At 43.4% G+C, this 25,673-nt stretch overlaps 1 protein-coding gene across 1 annotated transcript; it reads right to left on the reverse strand.

Annotated features, from left to right (window-relative positions):
- Positions 1 to 254: 254 nt before the first annotated feature.
- LOC311141853 (formin-binding protein 1-like) lies at positions 255 to 22,133 on the reverse strand (the record flags this gene model as incomplete). The annotated part of the gene is made up of 17 exons (XM_084177346.1): positions 255 to 433; positions 803 to 939; positions 1,314 to 1,441; positions 1,868 to 2,000; positions 2,098 to 2,207; positions 4,080 to 4,094; positions 4,558 to 4,740; positions 6,080 to 6,268; positions 7,071 to 7,217; positions 7,556 to 7,684; positions 10,232 to 10,246; positions 15,953 to 16,057; positions 16,142 to 16,204; positions 17,463 to 17,610; positions 18,507 to 18,563; positions 20,508 to 20,623; positions 22,059 to 22,133. The coding sequence occupies 17 exons, from the start codon at positions 22,131 to 22,133 to the stop codon at positions 255 to 257; spliced, it is 1,929 nt and encodes a 642-aa protein (XP_084033472.1).
- Positions 22,134 to 25,673: the final 3,540 nt, after the last annotated feature.

The following is a 25,673-nucleotide window of genomic DNA, read 5'->3' on the forward strand; positions in this document are numbered from 1 at the left end:
TTGGTTCTGACAATTTAACATATCCACACGTCTTCATACACACAAACAAAGCCTTCTCCTAAATTAGTTTTAACGGGTGCAAAATGGTAGAAGGTAAAAAGCCCAAGTACAAATGTAAATACAGTCCGTTGTTCTGAGAGTTCTGTCTCAATGATTCTGTGATATTTCTGAAACACCAGAGTTCAGGGGGGTTGAAATGTCAGGAGATATTTAATTTTTTGTCCACCCATTTCCCCTCTCTCTAACAATGACAATTATATGTATGTCATAGCACCTTTGGCATTTGTGTCGAAAAATTCCTTGATGTAAGATGTGGGCACGTATCCCTCTTCGTCCTCGTTCCTACGCACCCGCGTCCACCCGTCACCCTTATCCTCCTCTATGACATAAAGCAGCTCCCCCTCGGTCATGGAAATGGTGCCTTCGTTCTGACCTGAGAAGGAGACAGGAAAGAGAAAACGGCAAGTCATTGTTATTTTACAGCTGAGTGTGTTAAAATGTTACTTACTTCCAAAATGCCTATGCTGCACCAACGGTAGATCGTTAATGTGAAAAACTATCTCGCAGGGTGATGCGAAGCACCACGATCATTTGCAATCATCTAACAATAACCTATGTAATGACATACAGACTTTACATTTCTGAATATGCCCCGATGAGTTATATCTTCTTTGCAGCACTTTTCTTTAACATGGCAGAAGAAGCCGATTCCATGTTATTTGACCCAGGCGAGACATCTGTTCTGAAAAATACAACAAACCCCAATCTACAACACATATTTCCAGAAGGGGCCTTGGCATACCTTCGAATAGGTAGAGTGATTTGCAGGTTCCGATAGTGGGGAGTGGGTCCTCGTAATCAAAGTCATCATCAAAGTCGGTGCTCCGAGATTTGAGGTGATGCTCTGTGCTAGGATCCTCTGTGTAGCTGCCGTCCGGGCTAACCACATAAAGAAGAGCAACAGTAAAGACCAACAACATGGATACTGTATGTGCAATTTTTCAAGTCACCAGCCTATCATATCATCCAAAATTGCACATATGGCACGGGTGAGACTTGTCAAATCCATAAACCCATACATTTAAAGCCGTGGTAATAAGCATACATTGAGTCAATAGACAGTCCTTGTCAGTTATAATTAGAGCATAATAAATAATGTGCAACAAGCCCCCAAACAAGTTTTAGTCAAAACATATGGTAATCTCTTGTGACAGACATTGTTAGCTAGCTAGAGCAAGGTTTTTATTTTTATTTTTAATTCTGTCTGCTAGTCCACTGTTTCTGAGATATAGTAAGGGGCACATTTGTTCTACCTCTCTCGGTTGACATGTGCACAGTTGTTGTTGACTGGTGTAGTAGTCTGGGAGTCGTACAATCCACTTTGTCGTTTGTGTGGGTCACTCTTCTCCGCTAACCTGGTCTCCACCTCTACCAGCCAGGCCTGCAGACAGACATCAAAAGGTTTAGACTCAACAATACTTGATTTGTACTTGATGATACATTTCAAGGTTTATTAGTCGTATGTACGGGATACACATGGTATACACCGTCCAACAAAATGCTTACTTGCAGGTTCCTTCTCGACAATGCAACACCAATAAGAAATAATAAAAGATAAGAATACGAACATAACAATACGAACATACATTAACTAGTGTGTGGAATCCCACTCCCTTTATTCGTCTTTATTTTGGATCGATATGGGAAAGATGAGGGGAAAGACGGGGGTGAAAGTGGCAGACAAAGATTCCAACCCAGATCTTAGTGTGTGGTCTGGAGTCGTCAGCACCACCACTAGAACATACTCTGACAAACATGAAATATCTAACATGCATCGACATGGATCCTTTGTAACATTTCAACTTACTTCATATTTCCTTGCATCCAGTTGTAACTTGTCAATATTTTGGCAGATCTCCTCTAATCGTGGGTCCACACTGTTGGGGTCCCCCATGTGTGGATTCTTTATGTACACGTCCTTCATTTTAGACAGAGCATCCCTACAACGCATTCATACATTCATATTGAAGAATTGTTCTGTTAGTTTAAAACTACTCATCTAGATTCACAAATTGGACAATCACACATGTACTCTACCTCTGATCCATCTCTTTTTGTATTTCCTTGTTAATGTCACTGATTTTGGCCTGGAGTTTCTTCCTCCTCTGTTCAGGAGGCAGGTGACTACAATCTTCAGGGCCAGAACCCTATGAAAAAACAAACCACCAAATAAACACCCAGACCTACACTACCAGTCAAAAGTTTGGACACATCTACTCATTCATGGGTTTTTCTTTATTTTTACTATTTTGTACATTGTAGAATAATAGTGAAGACATCAAAACTATGAAACAACAAATATGGAATCATGTAGTAACCAAAAACGTGTTAAACAAATCAAAATATATTTTATATTTGAGATTCTTCAAATAGCCACCCTTTGCCTTGATGACAGCTTTGCACACTCTTGGAATTCTCTCAACCAGCTTCATGAGGTAGTCACCTGGAATGCATTTCAATTAACAGGTGTGCCTTCTTAAAAGTTAATTTGTGGAATTGTCAGTCAATACGGAACATTTCAAGAACTTTGAACGTTTCTTCAAGTGCAGTCGCAAAAACCATCAAGCGCTATGATGAAACTGGCTCTCATGAGGACTGCCACAGGAATGGAAGACCCAGAGTTACCTCTGCTGCAGAGGATACTTTCACAGAGTTTAAGTCACAGACACATCTCAACATCAACTGTTCAGAGGGGACTGTGTGAATCAGGCCTTCATGGTTAAATTGCTGCAAATAAACCACTACTAAAGGACACCAATAAGAAGAAGAGACCTGCTTGGGCCAGGAAACACAAGCAATGAACATTAGAACGGTGGAAATTTGTCCTTTGGTCTGGAGTCCAAATTGGAGGAGGAGGTGTTTTGGTGTGAGGGTGCTTTGCTGGTGACACTGTGTGATTTATTTAGAATTCAAGGTACACTTAACCAGCATGGCTACTACAGAATTCTGCAGCGATACGCCATCCCATCTGGTTTGGGCTTAGTGGGACTATCATTTGTTTTTCAACAGGACAATGACCCAACACACCTCCAGGCTGTGTAAGGGCTATTTTACCAAGAAGGAGAGTGATGGAGTGCTGCATCAGATGACCTGGCCTCCACAATCCTCCGACCTCAACCCAATTGAGATGGTTTGGGATGAGTCGGACGGCAGAGTGAAGGAAAAGCAGCCAACAAGTGCTCAGCATATGTGGGAACTCCTTCAAGACTGTTGGAAAAGCATTCCAGGTGAAGCTGGTTGAGAGAATGCCAAGAGTGTGCAAAGCTGTCATCAAGGCAAAGGGTGGCTATTTGAAGTATATTTTGATTTGTTTAACACTTTTTTGGTTATGACATGATTCCATATGTGTTATTTCATACTTTTGCATATTTGTTATACTGAATGTTATCAGATCTTCAACCAAAACCTAATATTAGATAAAGGGAACCTGAGTGAACAAATAACACAACAATTACATACTTATTGAAACGAGCAGTTCATGCTTGAAAACCCACAAATGCCGCTGAGTTAAAGCAGTTCTGCATGCAAGAGTGGGCCACAATTCCTCCACAGTGATGTGAGAGACTGATCAACAACTACAGGAAGCATTTGGTTGCAGTCATTGCAGCTAAAGGTGGCACAACCGGTTACTGAGTGTAAGGGGGCAATTATTTTTCCAAACAGGGGAATTGGGTGTTGCATAACTTTGTTAATTAAATAAATAAAATAGTATACTTTTTTGTTGTTATTTGTAAACTCAGGTCCCCTTTATTTATTATTAGGTTTTGGTTGAAGATCTGATAAAATTCAGTGTCAAAAATATGCAAAAATAGAGAAAATCAGAAAGGGGGCAAATACTTTTTCACAGCACTGCACTTTATATTGTTGTCAGCAACAATGAGATCTGAGATGAGCATATTCAGTTGAAAGTACACACTTTAGATTCCTCTATAGTGATGTAGATTGCACCTGTAATGTGTGCATTACAAAACCATATAGTCATCAACCATCTGAAGAGTTATGAAAACAGTCGTGCTTACCAGCTTGAGAGAAAGCTTTCCAAGTGAGGGGAGACAATGGGACAAAAAATACACAATGTCAACATACGTTTGAAACTTTGAGACAGAAGTATGAAACTGTACAAGCAACAATGAAGGGTTGTGGATATTAAGATATATGGCATGTCAGTCTGAACAGTTCATTCGCCATTGGCAGCATTTTGTCCACCTACAGTATAAACAAATCTTAAAACAATTAACATGAAACACACACACCAACCATAAATTGGAAATTTGGACACAGTGCCAGAATAAACACAACTTCCATACGATTGTCTACAGGTGGTAGGCCAGGTGGTAGGCCAGGTGGTAGGCCAGGTGGTAGGCCAGGTGGTAGGCCCGGTCGGATGCCATTCAAAGGGATCGAGCAACTGTAGTAGGAACCACTATCAGTAGCCCATAGGCACTACGTCAATGTCATAAAGCACAGAGTCAATCTTCCCGTACAAAATCAACTTACCCCACGCTTCAGACTCCTTAAGCATTGCATTTTATGTTTGGAGGTCATGAACTCGTTGAGGCGGTGGGAGAGGGGCTCACTGGGTTGCTGGGGAGACTGGGGGCCGTTTGGCACGGCACCAGGTGATGGGGAGGTAGGGGGTGGAGGGGGTGGTTGGCGTGGGGAAGCTAACAAAGACATAAGCTATGGGTAAGGGTCATGGAGTGGTATGGAACAAAACAATAACAGAAAGAAATCAGGAAAAGTAACACCACAAATAATTAAATTATGGAAGGACAACAGAAAGAATCTGGTTAACAACACTTAAGACGGCAGCGGTTAAGTAACTGTTATTGTATGACGAGTGAACACTGTGTCCAGCACAAGTTGAACATTTAGATATAGTGTTTCCAACAAGCATTTATTTCATATTTTAAAAAAATATATCCCTCTCCAGTTCAGTTGGACACCTGGTCCACGTTCAGTCGGACACCTGGTCCACGTTCAGTCAGACACCTGGGCCACCTTCAGTCAGACACCTGGGCCACCTTCAGTCAGACACCTGGGCCACCTTCAGTCAGACACCTGGGCCACCTTCAGTCAGACACCTGGGTCACCTTCAGTCAGACACCTGGGCCACCTTCAGTCAGACACCTGGGCCACCTTCAGTCAGACACCTGGGCCACCTTCAGTCAGACACCTGGGCCACCTTCAGTCAGACACCTGGGCCACCTTCAGTCAGACACCTGGGCCACCTTCAGTCAGACACCTGGGCCACGTTCAGTCAGACACCTGGGCCACCTTCAGTCAGACACCTGGGCCACCTTCAGTCAGACACCTGGGCCACCTTCAGTCAGACACCTGGGCCACCTTCAGTCAGACACCTGGGCCACCTTCAGTCAGACACCTGGGCCACGTTCAGTCAGACACCTGGGCCACCTTCAGTCAGACACCTGGGCCACCTTCAGTCAGACACCTGGGCCACGTTCAGTCAGACACCTGGGCCACATTCAGTCAGACACCTGGGCCACGTTCAGTCAGACACCTGGGCCACGTTCAGTCAGACACCTGGGCCACGTTCAGTCAGACACCTGGGCCACCTTCAGTCAGACACCTGGGCCACCTTCAGTCAGACACCTGGGCCACGTTCAGTCAGACACCTGGGCCACGTTCAGTCAGACACCTGGGCCACGTTCAGTCAGACACCTGGGCCACGTTCAGTCAGACACCTGGGCCACGTTCAGTCAGACACCTGGGCCACATTCAGTCAGACACCTGGGCCACGTTCAGTCAGACACCTGGGCCACATTCAGTCAGACACCTGGGCCACATTCAGTTGTGGAAACGTGGAACATTTCAGATGGAAATACAATGACGAGAGTGGACAGGATTCCTTATTCTTAATGTCAGAGACGTGCGTGTGTTCGTCAACATATATTTCTGCCTGAACATTCCACAGCGTGGGGCCCTGCCGAACGCGGCCCTGGCTAGTACAGTACAGTAGGTAGAGGGCAGTCTTGTGGACTGACGGTGTTGGCCTTACCTTGTTTCTCTTGATGAAAGGCCACAGTTTTCCCCTGCTGTTGCTGCGGCTGGGCTTGCTCTCCCCTCGCGAGTTTAGATAGCTGGACTCTGACACAGTCCGCCTCATAGACAGACTATAGTCCTCAACCTCTACGTCGCCAGGTGGCTCGAAGCCAGACTTGTAGGATTCCACCACCTGCTTGGTGTCCTGTTGGGGATAGTGAGTTCATTAATGTATAACAGACAGAATATTATGAATATTCACCAAATGTATTTCAGCTTGAGGGCACCAAAATGAACCAAATTGCAGAAACTCATTTGCACTTTAAAGTGTAAGTATTCCTCTCGGAAGCCAACTTCAAAACTACAGCATTTTCAAACTCTTATCTGGCGCAGGGAGACACAATTACAGCAAAGGCATGGCTCTTCGAACACACCACAGAAAGCGTTTTAGAGTAAAAGTGCTGATCTAGGATACATTTTTATCTTCGCTATAATAAATGGATGGGGGTTGGGGGGCTGATCATAGACCAACACTGATCTCAGATACATAGTAAAACTGAGTTCACGCTACTGTATTTCTTTTTTTACCATATGTAAATGTATATGTTAACAAATGCCCCAAAACTGGATTCCTTTGAGATATAGAATAAAACTGTCACTATCGTTGATGAAACCCGTGTGCGACTTTGCCTAGCAACAATCACATCTCATTAATGTGAAAGTGGGACAGCCATTAACGAAGCGCCAAAGTCAGCGTTTTGATGGTGTAAATAATGGATCTTCTCCTCCTATATTTAGTGGGCTGCTAACCCTTCACAGCTTCAGCGAATAGAACAACGAACAACTGCAATAATATTCTCTCCGCTCTTTTATATAGAAATCCAGTCAAATGATGTCACTAAAATGTATAACAGATTTTCCTATGCACTTTCCTCACAGTTTGTCACAATGGAAAATGACTGTACATAACAAGAAACATGTTGTAAACATGCAGCAGGCCTACTAACCATTTTTGGCTGGATGGATTCTGCTGCATTGGTCATGCCATCTAAACATTTGCCAACAATAGGTAACACTTTCCGATCGACCTCTGCGTAAGTCTTCATAGACTCTCCCACTCTCTCGATCCGTTTCTCCTCCATCTCCTGTAGTTTCTGCAGCAAAGAAGACATTGTTTGATTACTATCACTTAAAATAGGATTGTGAGTTGCCAATCACATACACATCAGTTATATTGTGAATAGGGTGGATGTGAGTACTGGCAGTACTTGACTTGGACTGAAATAGGTGTCGGTACTCATTTTGGGTGCCGGTACTGTTTATATTTAGGTGCAGGAGCTAATATTCTATGAGGTGCAGGTGCTCAAGCAGTAGAAAATATGAGGAGCTCCGGTGAGCTCCTGCCCAAGTCAAGCACTGCGTACTAGTGAATGCAGTGAGTTTCTCCCTGATGCACTTCCAATCATTCGGTACTGTGAGTGAGGTGAACTACCTGAAAGATGTGAGGTATGAGGGTATAATAATGTGCATTCTGCTCCTTGTTGAACTTCTGCAGGTAGGTGAGGTATTCATTCTTGCTGTCCTCTGCCACTTGGTGTTTCATCTGGGCCTGCTGTCTGGCCTGTACACCGCGAGGGAGTTCAGAGAGCGTTTAAAGATTTGCATGCACACCAACAAGTGGGACTGTAAACCTTGCGTTGTTCCACAGAACACTGACACAGTACATTGTGTGTTAACACGCATAACATTGATCAAAGCAAAGTCAATCTTAAAAAAAGAAAAACAGAATGTGAATAATATTGAACTGAAACCCCCATACAGACAGTATAGTATGCTTGATTTAAAGCACAAAAACAACACAAATCTCAATACCACACATTATATAAGCACCACTGTCGTTATAGTCCACAGCATGTTGTAAAAACAACGACCCAATCGCGGCCTAGGCCAGTAATACATTTTCATCAAATGATCACGAGAGAGTTGAACCAACCCACCCTCATCCTCTTATAGGGTTACATTTTTGCATCTGACATACCAGGATCTTAACAGTGTCAATTAATATTTCATTGGGCTTTAAACCTCCTCTGCCACGTCGAACAAGACAAGGAAACACGGCTAAGGGAAGTGCCTATGACATAGATACATTAGTGGCAGGAAACTAGAATTCGGTGGCTTTCCTTTCCTCTTGGAGGGAGAGAGGAGTGTTATATGTTATTGTTATATATAGTGGATATAGTAAAGCATAGTAGAGTTATACAAATGATGACCTGAGGGTTAGTATGTGTGTCAAAGCTGAGCTATGCTGTGTTACTTTGCTGGGAGTGGGTCTCCCCAATAGTGTCAAGAATGTGTATTACACCATGCCAGGACGTCAAGACTATTGGTTGGTGTATTGTGATGCAGCTCCTCAATTCACATTTAATGTTTACAATGACCAGATGACGGAAACATTGACCATAAACAAACAACAATAACAAAAGAAAACAGCAAACTTTGTTAATTTTGCATGCACTTAATCCACCTACATAGAAGATGAACACAGACAAACTGTACACTGACAGAACAAGATCTGGATGTTGTTTCAGCAGACAGTTGAGGACTGTATCCATAGCATAACAGGACTCACAGTAAACCATCAAAACATTTTGTATGCATGACATTATACTTTGCAATCTAAACGATGATGCATTTAATTTGTGCCTATATTTGTTATGTGTTTATATATGAATATGTTTATAAATGTGTCTTTTCACTGTAGTGTTATTCAATTACCATTTAGGAATGCTGTTCCACTAACTGACCCCAGCAGCTTCTTACATTAAATACCCATTCCAATCCATAACTGCGTCCCTTCCAAGTCTTTGGAGATCTTATTTTGAAATGACATTCCGAGTGAAACTGGCAATAGTACACTACATATACAAAAGTATGTGGACACCCCTTCAAATTAGTGGATTCGGCTATTTCAGCCACATCCATTGCTGACAGGTGTATCAAATCGAGCACACACCCATGCAATCTCCATAGACAAACACTGGCAGTAGAATGGCCTTACCAAAGAGCTCAGTGTCTTTCAACATGGCACCGTCATAGGATGCCAACTTTCCAAAAAGTCAGTCAGTCAAATGTGCTGCCCCGGTCAACTGTAAGTGCTGTTATTCTGAAGTGGAAACGTCTAGGCGCAACAATGGCTCAGCTGCGAAGTGGCAGACCACACAAGCTCACAGAACAGGACCGCCAAGTGCTGAAGTGCATAGCGCGTAAAAATCATCTGTCCTCGGTTGCAACACTCACTACCGACTTCCAAACTGCCTCTGGAAGCAATAACTGTTAGTTGGGAGATTCACGAAATGGGTTTCCACGGCTGAGCAGCCGCACACATGCCTAAGATCACCATCCGCAATGCCAAGCGACGGCTAGAGTGGTGTAAAGCTCGCTGCTATTGGACTCTGGAGAAGTGGAAACACGTTCTCTGGCGTGATGAATCACGCTTCACCATCTGACAGTCCGACAGATTAATCTGGGTTTGGCGGATGCCAGGAGAACGCTACCTGCCCGAATGCATAGTGCCAACTGTAAAGTTTGGTGGAGGAGGAATAATGGTCTGGGGCTGTTTTTCATGGTTCAGGCTAGGCGCCTTAGTTCCAGTGAAGGGAAATCTTAATGCTACAGCATACAATGACATTCTAGACGATTCTGTGCTTCCAACTTTGTGGCAACAGTTTGGCCCTTTCCTGTTTCAGCATGAGAATGCCCCGTGCACAAAGCAAGGTCCATACAGAAATGGTTTGTTGAGAACAGTGTGGAAGAACTTGACTGGCCTGCACAGAGCCCTGACCTCAACCCCATCGAACACCTTTGGGATGAATTGGAACGCCAACTGCGAGCCAGACCTAATCGACCAACATCAGTGCCCGACCTCACTAATGCTCTTGTGCCTGAATGGAAGCAAGTCCCTGCAGAACTGTTCCAACATCTAGTGGAAAGCCTTCCCAGAAGAGTGGAGGCTGTTATAGCAGCAAAGGGGGGACCAACTCCATATTAATGCCCATGATTTTGGAATGAGATGTTCGACAAGCATGTGTCCACATACTTTTGGCCATGTAGTGTATGTCTACGGGTGTACATTGAACCTTACAGACATACAGACACCTAGTAAACCTACCTTGAGATAGCACCGCTATAAGACATGATGGAAAACAAAAACAGAGTTAGTTTCAGAGTACTACAGACAGGTTTTAGACGTCCTAATTATGTGAAAGTTTTATTCATTTATTAGTAATGTACTGAATGAACTACAGTACTATTAATTTTTTTTTCCACCTTTATTTAACCAGGTAAGCCAGTTGAGAACAAGTTCTCATTTACAACTGCGACCTGGCCAAGATAAAGCAAAGCAGTGCGATAAAATAAAACAACACAGAGTTACATATGGGGTAAAACAAAACATAAAGTCAAAAATACAACAGAAAATATATATACAGTGTGTGCAAATGTAGCAAGTTATGGAGGTAAGGCAATAAATAGGCTATAGTGCAAAATTATTACAATTAGTATTAACACTGGAATGATAGATGTGCAAGAGATGTTGTGCAAATAGAGATACTGGGGTGCAAATGAGCAAAATAAATAACAATATGGGGATGAGGTAGTTGGGTGGGCTAATTTCAGAAGGGCTGTGTACAGGTGCAGTGATCGGTAAGGTGCTCTGACAACTGATGCTTAAAGTTAGTGAGGGAGATAAGAGTCTCCAGCTTCAGAGATTTTTGCAAATTGTTCCAGCCATTGGCAGCAGAGAACTGGAAGGAATGGCGGCCAAAGGAGGTGTTGGCTTTGGGGATGACCAGTGAGATATACCTGCTGGAGCGCATACTACGGGTGTTAACGTTAGGTAGCAAGTGGCTACTGTGCTTGTAATTTAGCTAGCTTGTTGCTACCTGGATAGCTACTAGTAAACAATAGTTGGAACGACCGAGCGAACAGACGCGAACTGGCTGAGTCAATTCAGTGGCTAGCTTTGCACTTGGCTAGCTAACAGTAGCTGCTAGGGGTAAGTCATAACATACACTTGTGTTTTGTTTTTTACATATTGATAGCCCGAGTCGCTCAAGGAATTCGGGACATGGGTGACTAGTTAACGTTAGTTTGGCTCTCTCTGTGTGTTCGTGCCGTGAAAGGAGGGGTTCTTCTTTGTCTGAAAGCAATGGCTAGCTAGTTTGCTAACTATTCTAGCTAACTAACTGGCTGAATAAGTTGACGACGGACTCGCTCAAGCTGTCGGGACTAACCCACAACGTTAGACACGGACACGAACGATCTGCTTGCGTGTTGATACACTGGTGGTTGTTGTGGCTGAGTATTGGCGCTAAACTGTGTTGTTGGAGACCGGCATGCTAGCTGGCTGTGGCGTCTTATGACGAGGTGCCCGGACGTTTTTCACGGAATAATACTGCACCTAGTTAGCTAGTTGAATAAACTAAGTTAGTCTATTCCTAGAAAACATTGAACCGCTGTAGTTTACAACAATTATAGTTTCTGAGGTGGAAGTTGGGAGAGTTATATTTGGGAGTTGTGGTGAGGGAGGCCCCGCTCTCTCCTTTCCCAGATGTTTAGTTCATTTTTTTCCGATCTCCTCTGCATTATTGTAGCCATCTGCTGCAGCCTGTCAACTATGCCTCTGCCTATCCCTGTTCTCTCCTCTCCGCACAGGCTACACAAACGCCTCACACCGCGTGGCTGCTGCCTTTCTAACCTGGTGGTCCCTGCACGCACGACCCACGTGGAGTTCCAGATCTCAGGCAGCCTCTGGAACTGCCGCTCTGCTGCCAACAAGGCAGAGTTCATCTCAGCCTATGCTACCCTCCAGTCCCTCGACTTCTTGGCGCTGACGGAAACATGGATTACCACTGAAAACACTGCTACTCCTGCTGCTCTCTCCTCGTCTGACCATGTGTTCTCACATACCCTGAGAGCATCTGGTCAGCGGGGTGGTGGCACAGGAATCCTCATCTCTCCCAAGTGGACATTCTCAATTTTTCCCCTGACCCATCTGTCTATCTCCTCATTTGAATTCCATGCTGTCACAGTCACTAGCCCATTTAAGCTTAATATCCTTGTCATCTATCGCCCTCCAGGTTCCCTTGGAGAGTTCATCAATGAGCTTGACGCCTTGATAAGTTCCTTTCCTGAGGATGGCTCACCCCTCACAGTTCTGGGTGATTTCAACCTCCCTATGTCTACATTTGACTCATTTCTCTCTGCCTCCTTCTTTCCACTCCTCTCCTCTTTTGACCTCATCCTCTCACCGTCCCCCCCTACTCACAAGGCAGGCAATACGCTTGACCTCATCTTTACTAGATGCTGTTCTTCTACTAATCTCACTGCAACTCCCCTCCAAGTCTCCGACCACTACTTTGTATCCATTTCTCTCTCCCTCTCCTCCAACACTACTCACTCTGCCCCTACACAGATGGTAATGCGCCGTCGCAACCTTCGCTCTCTCTCTCCCGCTACTCTCTCCTCTTCCATCCTATCATCTCTTCCCTCTGCTCAAGCCTTCTCCCTCCAATCTCCTGATTCTGCCTCCTCAACCCTCCTCTCCTCCCTTTCTGCATCCTTTGACTCTCTATGTCCCCTATCCTCCCGGCCGGCTCGGTCCTCCCCTCCAGCTCCGTGGCTTGATGACTCATTGCGAGCTCACAGAACAGAGCTCCGGGCAGCTGAGCGGAAAGGGAAGAAAACTAGACTCCCTGCGGACCTGGCATCTTTTCACTCCCTCCTCTCTACATTTTCTTCATCTTTTTCTTATGCTAAGGCCACTTTCTACCACTCTAAATTCCAAGCATCCGCCTCTAACCCTAGGAAGCTCTTTGCCACATTCTCCTCCCTGCTGAATCCCCCCCCCCCCCTCCCTCTCTGTGGATGACTTCGTCAACCATTTTGAAAAGAAGGTTGACGACATCCGATCCTCTTTTGTTAAGTCAAATGACACTGCTGGTCCTGCTCACACTGCCCTACCCTATGCTTTGACTTCTTTCTCCCCTCTCTCTCCAGATAAAATCTTGCGACTTGTGACGGCAGGCCGCCCAACAACCTGCCCGCTTGACCCTATCCCCTCCTCTCTTCTCCAGACCATCTCCGGTGACCTTCTCCCTTACCTCACCTCGCTGATCAACTCATCCTTGACCGCTGGCTATGTCCCTTCCGTCTTCAAGAGAGCGAGAGTTGCACCCCTTCTCAAAAAACCAACACTCGACCCCTCTGATGTCAACAACTACAGACCAGTATCCCTTCTTTCTTTTCTCTCCAAAACTATTGAGCGTGCCGTCTTTAGCCAACTCTCTTGCTATCTCTCTCAGAATGACCTTCTTGATCCAAACCAGTCAGGTTTCAAGACTGGTCATTCAACTGAGACTGCTCTTCTCTGTGTCACGGAGGCTCTCCGCACTGTTAAAGCTAACTCTCTCTCCTCTGCTCTTGTCCTTCTAGACCTGTCTGCTGCCTTTGATACTGTGAACCATCGGATCCTCCTCTCCACCCTCTCCGAGCATCTCCGGCGCGGCTCACTCTTGGATTGCGTCCTACCTGACCGGTCGCTCCTACCAAGTGGCGTGGCGAGAAGCTGTCTCCGCACCACGTGCTCTCACCACTGGTGTCCCCCAGGGCTCAGTTCTAGGCCCTCTCCTATTCTTGCTATACACCAAGTCACTTGGCTCTGTCATATCCTCACATGGCCTCTCCTATCATTGCTACGCTGATGACACACAACTAATCTTCTCCTTTCCCCCTTCTGATAACCAGGTGGCGAATCGCATCTCTGCATGTCTGGCAGACATATCAGTATGGATGACGGATCACCACCTCAAGCTGAACCTCGGCAAGACGGAGCTGCTCTTCCTCCCAGGGAAGGACTGCCCGTTCCATGATCTCGCCATCACGGTTGACAACTCCGTTGTGTCCTCCTCCCAGAGTGCGAAGAGCCTTGGCGTGACCCTGGACAACACCCTGTCGTTCTCCGCTAACATCAAGGCGGTGACCCGATCCTGTAGGTTCATGCTCTACAACATTCGGAGAGTACGACCCTGCCTTACACAGGAAGCGGCACAGGTCCTAATCCAGGCACTTGTCATCTCCCGTCTGGATTACTGCAACTCGCTGTTGGCTGGGCTCCCTGCCTGTGCCATTAAACCCCTACAACTCATCCAGAATGCCGCAGCCCGTCTGGTGTTCAACCTTCCCAAGTTCTCTCACGTCACCCCGCTCCTCCGCACACTCCACTGGCTTCCAGTTGAAGCTCGCATCTGTTACAAGACCATGGTGCTTGCCTATGGAGCTGTGAGGGGAACGGCACCTCCGTACCTTCAGGCTCTGATCAGTCCCTACACCCAAACGAGGGCACTGCGTTCATCCACCTCTGGCCTGCTGGCTCCCCTACCTCTGCGGAAGCATAGTTCCCGCTCAGTCCAGTCAAAACTGTTCGCTGCTCTGGCACCCCAATGGTGGAACAAGCTCCCTCACGACGCCAGGACAGCGGAGTCACTCACCACCTTCCGGAGACATTTGAAACCCCACCTCTTTAAGGAATACCTGGGATAGGATAAAGTAATCCTTCTACCCCCCCCCCAAAAAAAAAAAAAAAAACTTTAAAAAATATATATATATTAAATAAATAAAAATAAAACACATTGTAAAGTGGTTATCCCACTGGCTATAAGGTGAATGCACCTATTTGTAAGTCGCTCTGGATAAGAGCGTCTGCTAAATGACGTAAATGTAAATGTAAATGTACGGGTGGGTGTTGCTATGGTGACCAATGAGCTAAGATAAGGCGGAGATTTGCCTAGCAGTGATTTATAGATGACCTGGAGCCAGTGGGTTTGGCGACAAATATGTAGTGAACTATGGCATTGCTTACTAGACTGCAAAAAGGCTTGAACTATGTGGAATATACTTTTTAATACTTTGACTATGGCATTGCTTGTATGGTTTTCACCAAATTTCATAGAAAAGGTGACTTTGTACAACAGTAACTGACACGCAAAATGTATATTAACGTTTAATGATAATTTATTCTGTTTAGGTTAGTCCATGTTAGCTTTCTGAGATTCTTGACTTGTACATTAGGTGGTACATTTCACTGCGTGATGTCAATAGTGCCTGAGAAGGTTTGCAAACTGTTTGCATCTTTGTACAATTGCAGGCAACTGTGCAATGTCAAAATGTCATGGCTAAATCAACTGAAATCAACCCTTTGCCCCCATCTTTTGGTTAGTGATGGCTTATGTTAGCTGGAATTAGCAGTGGCTGTTTAAACTCTAAACCTTGGATTACAGTCTCTCCTGGCCCATAGACTCCTGTCAGGGTAAGGAATCATATAACTCTAAGGTCTAAAATAACAACATTCTAGGCATGTTCTTTCACGACTGACAGAAAGGGCAATGTTGATGTTTTCTACTCAATACTGAAATAATAGCACTGTATTTTGGAATCGGCATTATACTGGTACAGTAACATGGCTTGGTTAGCATCTGAGGCATTGAGTTTAGAGGGAACAATGAGAAAAGCCCATAGCTGGAGCGCCATGAAGCACTGTACCCTTGTCTACCAGCAGTGATTCATATTTGGCTCCAACCCCACTTCCAAGAGGGCCACAGCATTCTCTTGTCAGTGAAGCTGTTGCCACGCAAACCATGTTCACAGCTTCATGAGTGGGAGTGGAGTGGCGTGGCGACTAAGAGTAGCTGCACATTCACACACATACACCCACCTACAGGCGCCAAACGCACACACGCATGCGCGTGGGCCCACACACGCACGCACACACACGTGATGAGGTCAAGTCAATTGTGGGTAGGAGTGAACATTTCTACGTCAGTCTATAACTTACTTTTTCAACGTCCGCTTTAGTCACGTTGATGTCAGCATCAATCTTGTCAAAGTACTGCTGGGCTCTGTCCGCCTCCTTGCAGTCTCTCTCAAATCTCCGTTTACTCTGAGGAGAGGCAATTCACATGTAAAGTTGGAATGGTTCAGTGGTGTATCTCTTCAATTACTTCTACCTCAGGAGGACACTTACGGATTCGAGTTGTTTCCAAGAATTCTCAATGTGTTGCTGAGCTCTGCGGCCATCATGGAAATGCTGTAAAAATAAAAATAAATGTTAATCTGTTAAAGGACGCATAAACAGCAGTAGAATCATTTGTGGTTTGAACGCTGAACAGTTTAGTATCTAGAACTAGACAGTCAAGAGACTTCTACATCTCTTATGAAATATATTATGACACTCATTATGATGAATGAAAGAGCTACACACTGTAGACTACAACATCCCCAACAAAAAGACACATCTACTCCTTAGCCATTCCATAGAATCAAAACTACTGAGCCAAAACTACACTGACTAAAGTGATTTGCTGATGTGCTTATTCTTGACTAATGTAATGCTCCTCACAGCATATACAACCACCTCCAAGGGCACTTACAGAGTCTCACTGAAGACTCAAAAGGCACTTCTGTTTTTGTTGTGAGTTGAATTTAAATGATAGGAGACGTAAACCATTGGTGTGGCTTTCAAAGCTAATGTTCAATTCCTGGTATCAGGACCTCATTTAACTACACCATGTTCTGGTTGGGAATTTTATGAATGAAAAAACATACATCGGAGTGAGCTATCGATCAAAGCTACCTTTACTACAGGTTAGAAAATCTAAATAATGCAACAGGAATGGTAGGACTGAAATAAGCTGGTTTCAAAAAACAAAAAAGGACTAACTCTCTTGCTCTGAGCTGAGCCATGGTCAAAGACATGCTGTCAGACGAGGCCAAAACCTTACAAAAGTGTGTCTGTGTGTGTGTGGGGTGGGGGGCTGTTACACATTGCTCTCGTCATACACACCCCCACGTCATATTAGTTCCAGCCACCCAGCTCCAGACAGAGGCCTGGTCCACTTATCAGCAGTGGAGGCTACTATGGATGGGTGGGGGCAGTAGGGTCAACCTGCTTCCAATCCATTGACCTGGATACTTGACCCAGTTCTATCCCCGGGATTTATTGGATGGGGCGGTGTAAAATGATGATCAACATCATAACAGATTATCAGCTTGATCCCTGGCTGTGTCGGTCAGAGCAATGACAATCACAAATGACATAATAGCATTTTTGCATCTGCTCAAGCAATGGCATTTGCACATTTGTTGATCTGATTGTTATGTTTTTCCAAAGCACCGTGCAGAGCCGCCACTGGTTGACCAGGGATTGGCTGGTTTCGTTCAGATCATGTGATATCCATAATCTCTGGATAGCCTCACCACAAAATGGTTGAGCTGCCAATGATCATGATCTGGGAGAGTTCAATTAATGTCTGAATGAGCGATGCACAGGAAAAGGGATGTTTTACCGATTTCCTCTCTGCTTTCAACTCCTGGATGTATCGCGTCAGCTCACAGATGATGTGAGTGGTGAGATCCTCAGCCATGACCTCGTGTTGTCCCGCATAGTCGTTCAGCTCGTTCAGGGTCATCAGGAAGGCCCGACAGGACGTGTACCTGGTGACGAGACGTGACCACGAAACATGTTGAAAAACTTTTTTCACATTTAATCACGACAGCTTTATTATTATACATCCTGAGAAATATTAACGTCACACTTGTACAGAAGATCATCAGCACATTCCATTATCTGAGAGGAATATATTTGGTCATATAATATCAAAAGAAAAAAATTGATAAGTACTGTATATTATGGACTATATAATATTCAAAATTCTAGAATTTACAGACCACTTCGACAGGGTCTTCGAACGACAGGACATACTTAGAATTCTATTTTTGTGATTTTGTGACTAAGTGGGGAAATAAGCCACGGATAACACCCTCATCTGGAAAAGGCTATATGGACACCCCTGATGCTTAAACCGATATTTCATTTCAGAATTGGTTAAAATTAGGTCACGGTTAGGGTAAGGATTAGGCTCAGGGTGGCTAGTCGGTTTAAGTGTCATGAGTGTCCGTATAGACCTTCCCCTCTCATCTGGCACTACTTCCTTCAAAGGCTTCCTCCCTTGCCTTAAGAAAAGTCTCTAATTTTCTTTCAAACAGTCACTATGCACATGTCTTGGAATTGTCCAACTGTTTTGCACATACAACGAAGGATAACTTCTTGATGGAAAAAAAGTATCCTTCTGGAAATAACCTTGGCTTTAGCTACACAGTAACCTCCAGGGCAGATATGGAGTGTTTCACTGCAAGCCATGAAAGTCTAGCCATGTTAATCTGAAACAGCTATGTTTACCCACTAACAGCCGGTAATGAGCGGAGATGGGAAATCAGAGAATTGATTACATGACTTTATGAATTAATCACAAAAATAATAGCCACATTAATGTGCATGGTCAACCTGATACAGTGAACATTAATCCTTGATGCGTTCACATTTCACTCACTTGTATTCGTCTTCCTCTCTTGAGTTTTTCTTGGGCTGATATTTTTTCGAGAGGTTTCTGTTAGGGAATGGGAAAATAATTCAGTACAGGTGTGGAAAACATGCAATACACTGTAAATGAGGAACTGTGGAGAGATACAGAGGGACATGTGTAAACAAAGATATTGTATATTTGTGCACTCATGGGGAAGGGGCGCCCAGTGACAGGATGTCAAAAGCACAAGCTGTTGATGTATGGACGGGCCTGATGTATGTAATGGGCAACTAGAATTTTTATCCTGACAAGTGACAGATTATCCTCGGTTTACCTCTGCATCTGGGCCTCATATGCACACATCTCTATGAACAACAGCGTGATTGGACAAGAAAGAGCAGCATGAGAGGCACTGTGTCAGGAAGTCATCCCTTAGCTTTAATGTGAAACTCAGGATGATTCATCCAACTGGGGATAGAGCCTTACTTTGAAAGCACAACTGTATGTGCAAGATTCATCTTGAAATATCATCATACTATCTGTACAATGAAACAATGAAAAATGTAAGATATTTCATATCATGTAATATAATATGCATCCTCTGAGTGGACTATCGTAAGCAGATACAGAGGCAAGAATTCCGGAATGCATTTCTCCCCATAAATCACTGGTAGCCTCCACTCACTGTGCTCTGCTCCAGACCATCTATTCTGATGTGTTGCTAGGCAGATTGCCAGACGTGCCAGCCACCTCTTTGTCTGCTTGCAGCCACATGACAAATCTGGATCCTGACACCACAGCACATGGTGCAAATCCCATACGCCCAGATTCATGTTAACCCTTTGGAAATAAAATGACTAACAAGACCCTAGTCTGTCTTCTCAGGCCAGTTTAAACCCCTGCTTGTCTTTTGGGGCTTTTTGCCTAATTAAAAAGGCTTAATAACTCCATTCAGTGTCCAATCCGTGCCCTCCATATTCTGATGTGTATAGTCTATGGTTTCCTAAATCAATATACTATCAACTGTAACATCAACATATGTAAAGAATTCAAATCTATTATGGCTGGTGAAGAAAAGTCACAATTTAACAAAACACCTCATATGCAATGTAAAATGGTGCCATTAGTGATACTGGCTGGAGAACAAAACACACCCAAAGGACAATCCAGTTCAGAGCAGCACTATTGCTGAGGCACAGAAAACCCCTTAAAATGTTCTCCAGATACAAGGTTGATGTTGGTTGATTATGCATGCAGGAATTTGCTGCTGTGTATTCCTTGGTGAGTGAATGGCAGATAGCGATGCAACTCATCCACTGTCCCCGGGGACTGCTCCGTCAGTGACTATCACTGTCTGGCAAGTACTGCCATATTATACAGTGGGAAGCTCCCAAGACCATTGGAGGAAAACAAATGTGGGTCATTGCTATGGATAACCTAGTAACCATGGTAATGCGTTACATACGCGACCTACACTTCCGGTTGTACTGAGTTAAAGGCCTGTATCTGTACTAATCCATCTCACTTTGTTGATACATAAACTACCACCATTAGGTAGGCCTACATTCACCTCTGAATTTAGAACATCACTTTGAAGTGGGCTGATATTCATACATTTATTTGTGCCCTTTATTTAAGCAGGTAGGTTATTGAGAAGGCATTCTCTTTAAATTACAACAACCACCTGACCCAAGACAGTGCAGTGATAGAATAGAGCAACAGCTGGCCCACGTAATATTATTATACTGTACCACTGGACCCTCGTGTATGCATGTCAGAAATGTTGATACAAATCTGAATACCAGAGATTATTTTGTCACTCTTTGTGAGCATTACCTCATTGCACTTGATTGTGGCATGACTTAGGCGACATTGGTGATACAGGCTCTGTAGTGTTTTATCAAAGTTACTAAAATCAACTAAACATGTTTTAGTAGTCCTGTACTCAAGCAGTAGTCACACCTCCGCCATTAGAGACAGACAGTATCAAAATGGGGAGTGAAGAGGGTCATGTTTTCCCAGCCTTACCTGATTTGCTTTGCATAGCTGATTTCAATTTCAGATCTCTCTTTGACAAATTTTGTATACCTCTCCACAAACTCAATGCCCCAGTGGGTGTGCTTTTCCAAGTTGTCAAACTGGTCCTGTAAGAAAAGAGACAGAAAATTAAATAAGAATAAATTATATAAACAAAGAAATATCCCCAAGTTAATTCTCAAACTCACAACAAATAGCTTGCCCTGGCTACACTGGCTCTGAAGTGGCAGGTAGTCTAGTGGTTAAGAACGTTGGGCCAGTAACCAAAAGGTTGCCATTTCGAATCCCCAAGCCGACTGGGTGACAATACTTCCGATGGGCCCTTGAGCAAGGCACTTAACTATAATTGCTCCTGTAAGTCAGAGCATCTCAGTGGCGTTTCTTCCTAAATAACTTATTATTAGAAATTAGCTATTATGGTTAAATTAGAGAAGGATAGAGTCTACATCAGTCTTTGTTGCAACACTAGGTCTGTAACTCTGCTACTACTTTACTTTATGCTGTTGTACAGCTACTATTGTATGTAGGCCTACAACATAAGATACAGGAAGCAAATTGTGAACATAATAGGACTATTGGCATTCAGTCAGCGCCGTGGGATATTTATGATATGTTGTGCACTCAAATGAACAATGTGGTGGCGGGTTCCTTTTGCATCTATGCAATGCATTCAATAGCCTATTTGTGCATACACGTAGGCTGCCACATCTAGGCCACTTAATAAAACAAAAAAGCAATCCTATTCAACTATAGGCCTAGATTCCATTTTCAACAGGAAACAATCGTTGCAAATATTGAATTCGTTATGTTGGATGTCACCCTCTGAGATTTGCAATAGGTCATTTTGTGAGCGCAAAAACGTCGTGTCTGAGAATACGTTCAACCTATGTTATTCGCTGTTCTAGAGTCTCAATAGCTATTTCATATATTATTATTATTATTATTATTATTATTATTATTATTATTATTATAAGGTGACATAAGACAGATAGCTGGGAAGAAACACATTCCAAAATGCGTTGCCTACAATACCGCGCTCGCTACAACGTTGCAAATTAAACATGTTGCCAGAGTCGCTACTATGTAGCTATAGGCTACACGCTGTAGCGTAGTTACTGTGTCTGCAGAGTATAGACCAGTGGTATGGACCCCATTTGCAATGGTTTAGTGATTGTAATAGGTTAATAAGAAAGGATAGTGTAAGCAACTACAGCTTTTCACGTAGGCAACATGGGGGATAGACATTGAGGTTCATAACAAATATATCCATCACCGAGACTGTAAAACCCGATGCTGTAGCCAACCGTTCAACAGTCGACCCAGTATAGAATCGGCCACTACTAGCCTATACCTCCGATAATAAAGGCTGCATGCACGCGCAGATAAGCATCGTGGTAGCAGGAGCTTTAAGCTCGCTCGCTACCTTATTGCAAAGACATACACAAATACTTTGTACCGGAAAATATTGAAAGGTTGTCCATCAGATAAAAGCAAGAGTTAGAATAAGTTAAATAACGAAAATATTTGCGCAGTTCTACGTACCCACAGCTCCGTCCCCCATCTGCAACTCATGGTCTCAAAGCAATTTCTTCCAAATGATCCACGATTTCTATGCATGCGTCCAATGGTATTTTTCGGGTCTATATCTGAGTACAAAGGTTTGTGTAGCTTTTCACCGACATATTCTGTCATTACAAATGGTGTTTTGCCGTCAAATCTTGGGTTGATTGCTGCTCCTACATGTGGGGCATCCAGTCCACCCGCCTAGCCCGATGACAGCACGCGGCCGCGCGCTTCACTGAGGAATCTCTCCTAGCTCCTGCTCACCGGTAGTCTGGTGTGCGTGTTGTGATGGATAATGAATGGATAGACGTTGTGATACTCAAAACGGTGAATATTTGTTATTTAAACTGTGAATATTATTTAAACATTAAACTATTCAAATGTAGGCTATTTGCAGCCCGTAGCCTACTACAGTGCATTTTGTTACGTTACAGCCTTATTCTAAAATTACAGATTTCCCACAATCTACACACAATATCCCATAATGACAAAGCGAAAACAGGTTTTCATAAATTTTTGATTGGGTCCACCTATGGTAAATTCAATTGATTGAACATGACTTGAAAAAGGCACACACCTGTGTATATAAGGTCCCACAGTTGATCGTGCATGTCAGAGCAAAAACCAAGCCATGAGGTCAAGGAATTGTCAGTAGAGCTCCAAGACAGGATTGTGTCGAGGTACAGATCTGGGGAAGGGTACCTGATATAGAAATTAATTCTATATACGGGTTAAAAGTAATAACTAAATGTTCCACCCTTAAATATAGTTGTGAAATGTTCTTGTTTTAAGTATGATTAGTACTTTCTTAGTAGTGACTAATTATTACACTCTGAAACTGTGTGAGATGTGTTAGAATCTACTACCTGGTAATGTGTGAGTGTAGGACCAGTAAAGATTATGACATTGTGCTACTATTTAGCAACGTGAGTAAGAGTTAGGCCAGACAACAAAGGACAAGGAGAACTGTCTACAGGTGTTACGAGAATTTCTAAGCTTGAATCATTACCAGAGGTTGTAAGGCTCTGGTTTTAATCATAAATGATTCAAGGTCCACAACCAGCAAGAATGATCTGTATTTTGATTCATGGAGAGCTCTGGCGCCAAAACCCATACACTCCTGTTTTATACCCCTTGACACACAAAGGCATTTTGCTCCGCCCACCTTTAGGAGTCTTTTTGTAACCCGTTTTCTCAGTCCCCTTCACCCTGGAATGTTTAGTCCCGCCCCCCTCTGTTAGTAGGTTGACAATACATTATAATTGTAACACAGTTTATACATTTATACTGTATTTGGGGTGAAATCCTTTAGTCATTATTCTTAAAATACAAATTAATCTAACAACAGGCAACTGAGAAACCAAGATAACTGAGGAATTTAGGGAGGAGAGAGACTATGATAAGAAAATGCATGTGTGTGTGTGTGTGTGTATGTGTGTATATGTGTGTGAACTGATGGTCAGGAGAGCAATTATAAAGTGGAAAACTACAGCCTGCCTACAGAGAGGAGGGATTTTTGTATGACGTATGAGTATAAAAGATGGACTCTGAAATTGTGATGGCAGAATTCTCAATGAATAAGATCTCTGACTATGCAGATCGGGACTCTGTCCGTTACTTAAATCCCTAAAGACTTACAACCTTTTAGGAGACGCACAGAGACACTGAAATAGTTTGTTAAATAATTCACATAACAGTACCAAAACATTTCTGCAGAATTGAGGGTCCCCAAGAACACAGTGGTCCATCATTCTTAAATGGAAGAAGTTTAGAACCACCAAGACTCTTCCTAGAGCTGGCCGCCTGGCCAAACTGAGCAATCAGGAGAGAAGGGCATTGGTCAGGGAGGTGACCAAGAACCCGCTTGGAGTTTGCCAAAAGGCACCTTAAGTACTCTGACCATGAGAAACAAGATTCTCTGGTCTGATGAAACCAAGATTGAACTCTTTGGCCTGAATGCCAAGCGTCACGTCTGGAGGAAACCTTGCACCATCCCTACGGTGAAGCATGGTGGTGGCAGCATCATGCTGTGTGTGGGGATGTTTATCAGCGGCAGGGACTGGGAGACTAGTCAGGATCGAGACAAAGATGAACGGAGCAAAGTACAGAGAGATCCTTAATAAAAACCTGCTCCAGAGCGCTCAGGACCTCAGACTGGGGTGAAGGTTCACCTTCCAACAGGACAACAACCCTAAGCACACAGCCAAGACAACGCAGGGGTGGCTTCAGGACAAGTCTCTGAATGTCCTCGAGTGGCCCAGCCAGAGCCCGGACTTGAACCCAATCTAACATCTCCGAAAATAGCTGTGCAGCGACACTCCCCATCCAACCTGAGATTTTGAGAGGATCTGCAGAGAAGAATGGGAGAAACTCCCGAAATACAGATTTGAGGCTGTAATCACTGCCAAAGGTACTTCAACAAAGTACTGAGTAAAGGGTCTGAATACTTATGTAAATGTACTATTTCATTTATTTTTATTTTTAATAAATGTGCAAACATTTCTAAAAACCTGTTTTTGCTTTGTCATTATGAGGTATTGTGTGTAGATTAATGGGACGGGGGGACGGGGGGCGGGGGGGGTGTCATCCATTTTATAATAAGGCTGTAACTTAACAAAATGTGGAAAAAGTCAAGGGGTCTGAATACTTTCCGATTGCAATGTATATGTTCACTCACAAGGCAAATTATATTGAGGTTCCAGTAAGGCGCTCCAACAGATGTTGCAGCTGTAGGCCACATAAATACAGCAGAACATAATTACAAAATAAAACATGATACATACAGGCCTATGCAATGGTGTAAAGTATGCAAGTAAAAACACTTGAAAGTACTACTTAAGTAGTTTTTTGGGGTCTCTACTTTACTATTTATATTTGGACAACTTTTACTTCACGACAATCCTAAAGAAAATAATGTACTTTTTACTCAATACATTTACCCTGACACCCAAAAGCACTTATTACATTTGAATGCTTAGCAGGACAGGAAAATGCTTTGTTTGTAAATGATGTCTGAGTTTTGTTGTGTGCCCCTGGCTATCCTTAAATAAAAAATGAAAATTGTGCCACCATTAATATAACGAATTTGAAATGTATACTTTTACTTTTTATACTAAAGTATAATTTAGCAATTACATTTACTTTTGATACTTAAGTATATTTAAAACCAAATACTTTTAGAATTTTACTCAAGTAGTATTTTGCTGGGTGACTTTCACATCCTTACTTTTACTCAAGTATGACATTTAGTACTTTTTCCACCACTGGGCCTATGTATTTCTATACAGTAGACCTTCAACTGGTAGAGTATGTAACAACACTGGCTAATGTAATAACTTAATCATGTAGGCTAATGTTTTTATTTTTATAGGATAATGTGATAGCTTAATCACCTGGATAAGGCAATAAAACTGTTGAAAGGATAAGGTGATACGTTTTTCAGGATAAGGTTAATAGCCAACAGCTTACTCTTTTGACATGTAGGCCTTTACAGTATAGCAACAAGTACAGCTAATAATAAAAACAAACGACTGAAATAACCACCATTTTGACTGTCACTATAGCAATCCATGAAATACAACGTGACACTTTGAA

This window comes from Coregonus lavaretus (assembly GCF_964263955.1).
Source record: "Coregonus lavaretus genome assembly, chromosome: 14".
NCBI classification, from domain to species: Eukaryota; Metazoa; Chordata; class Actinopteri; order Salmoniformes; family Salmonidae; genus Coregonus; species Coregonus lavaretus.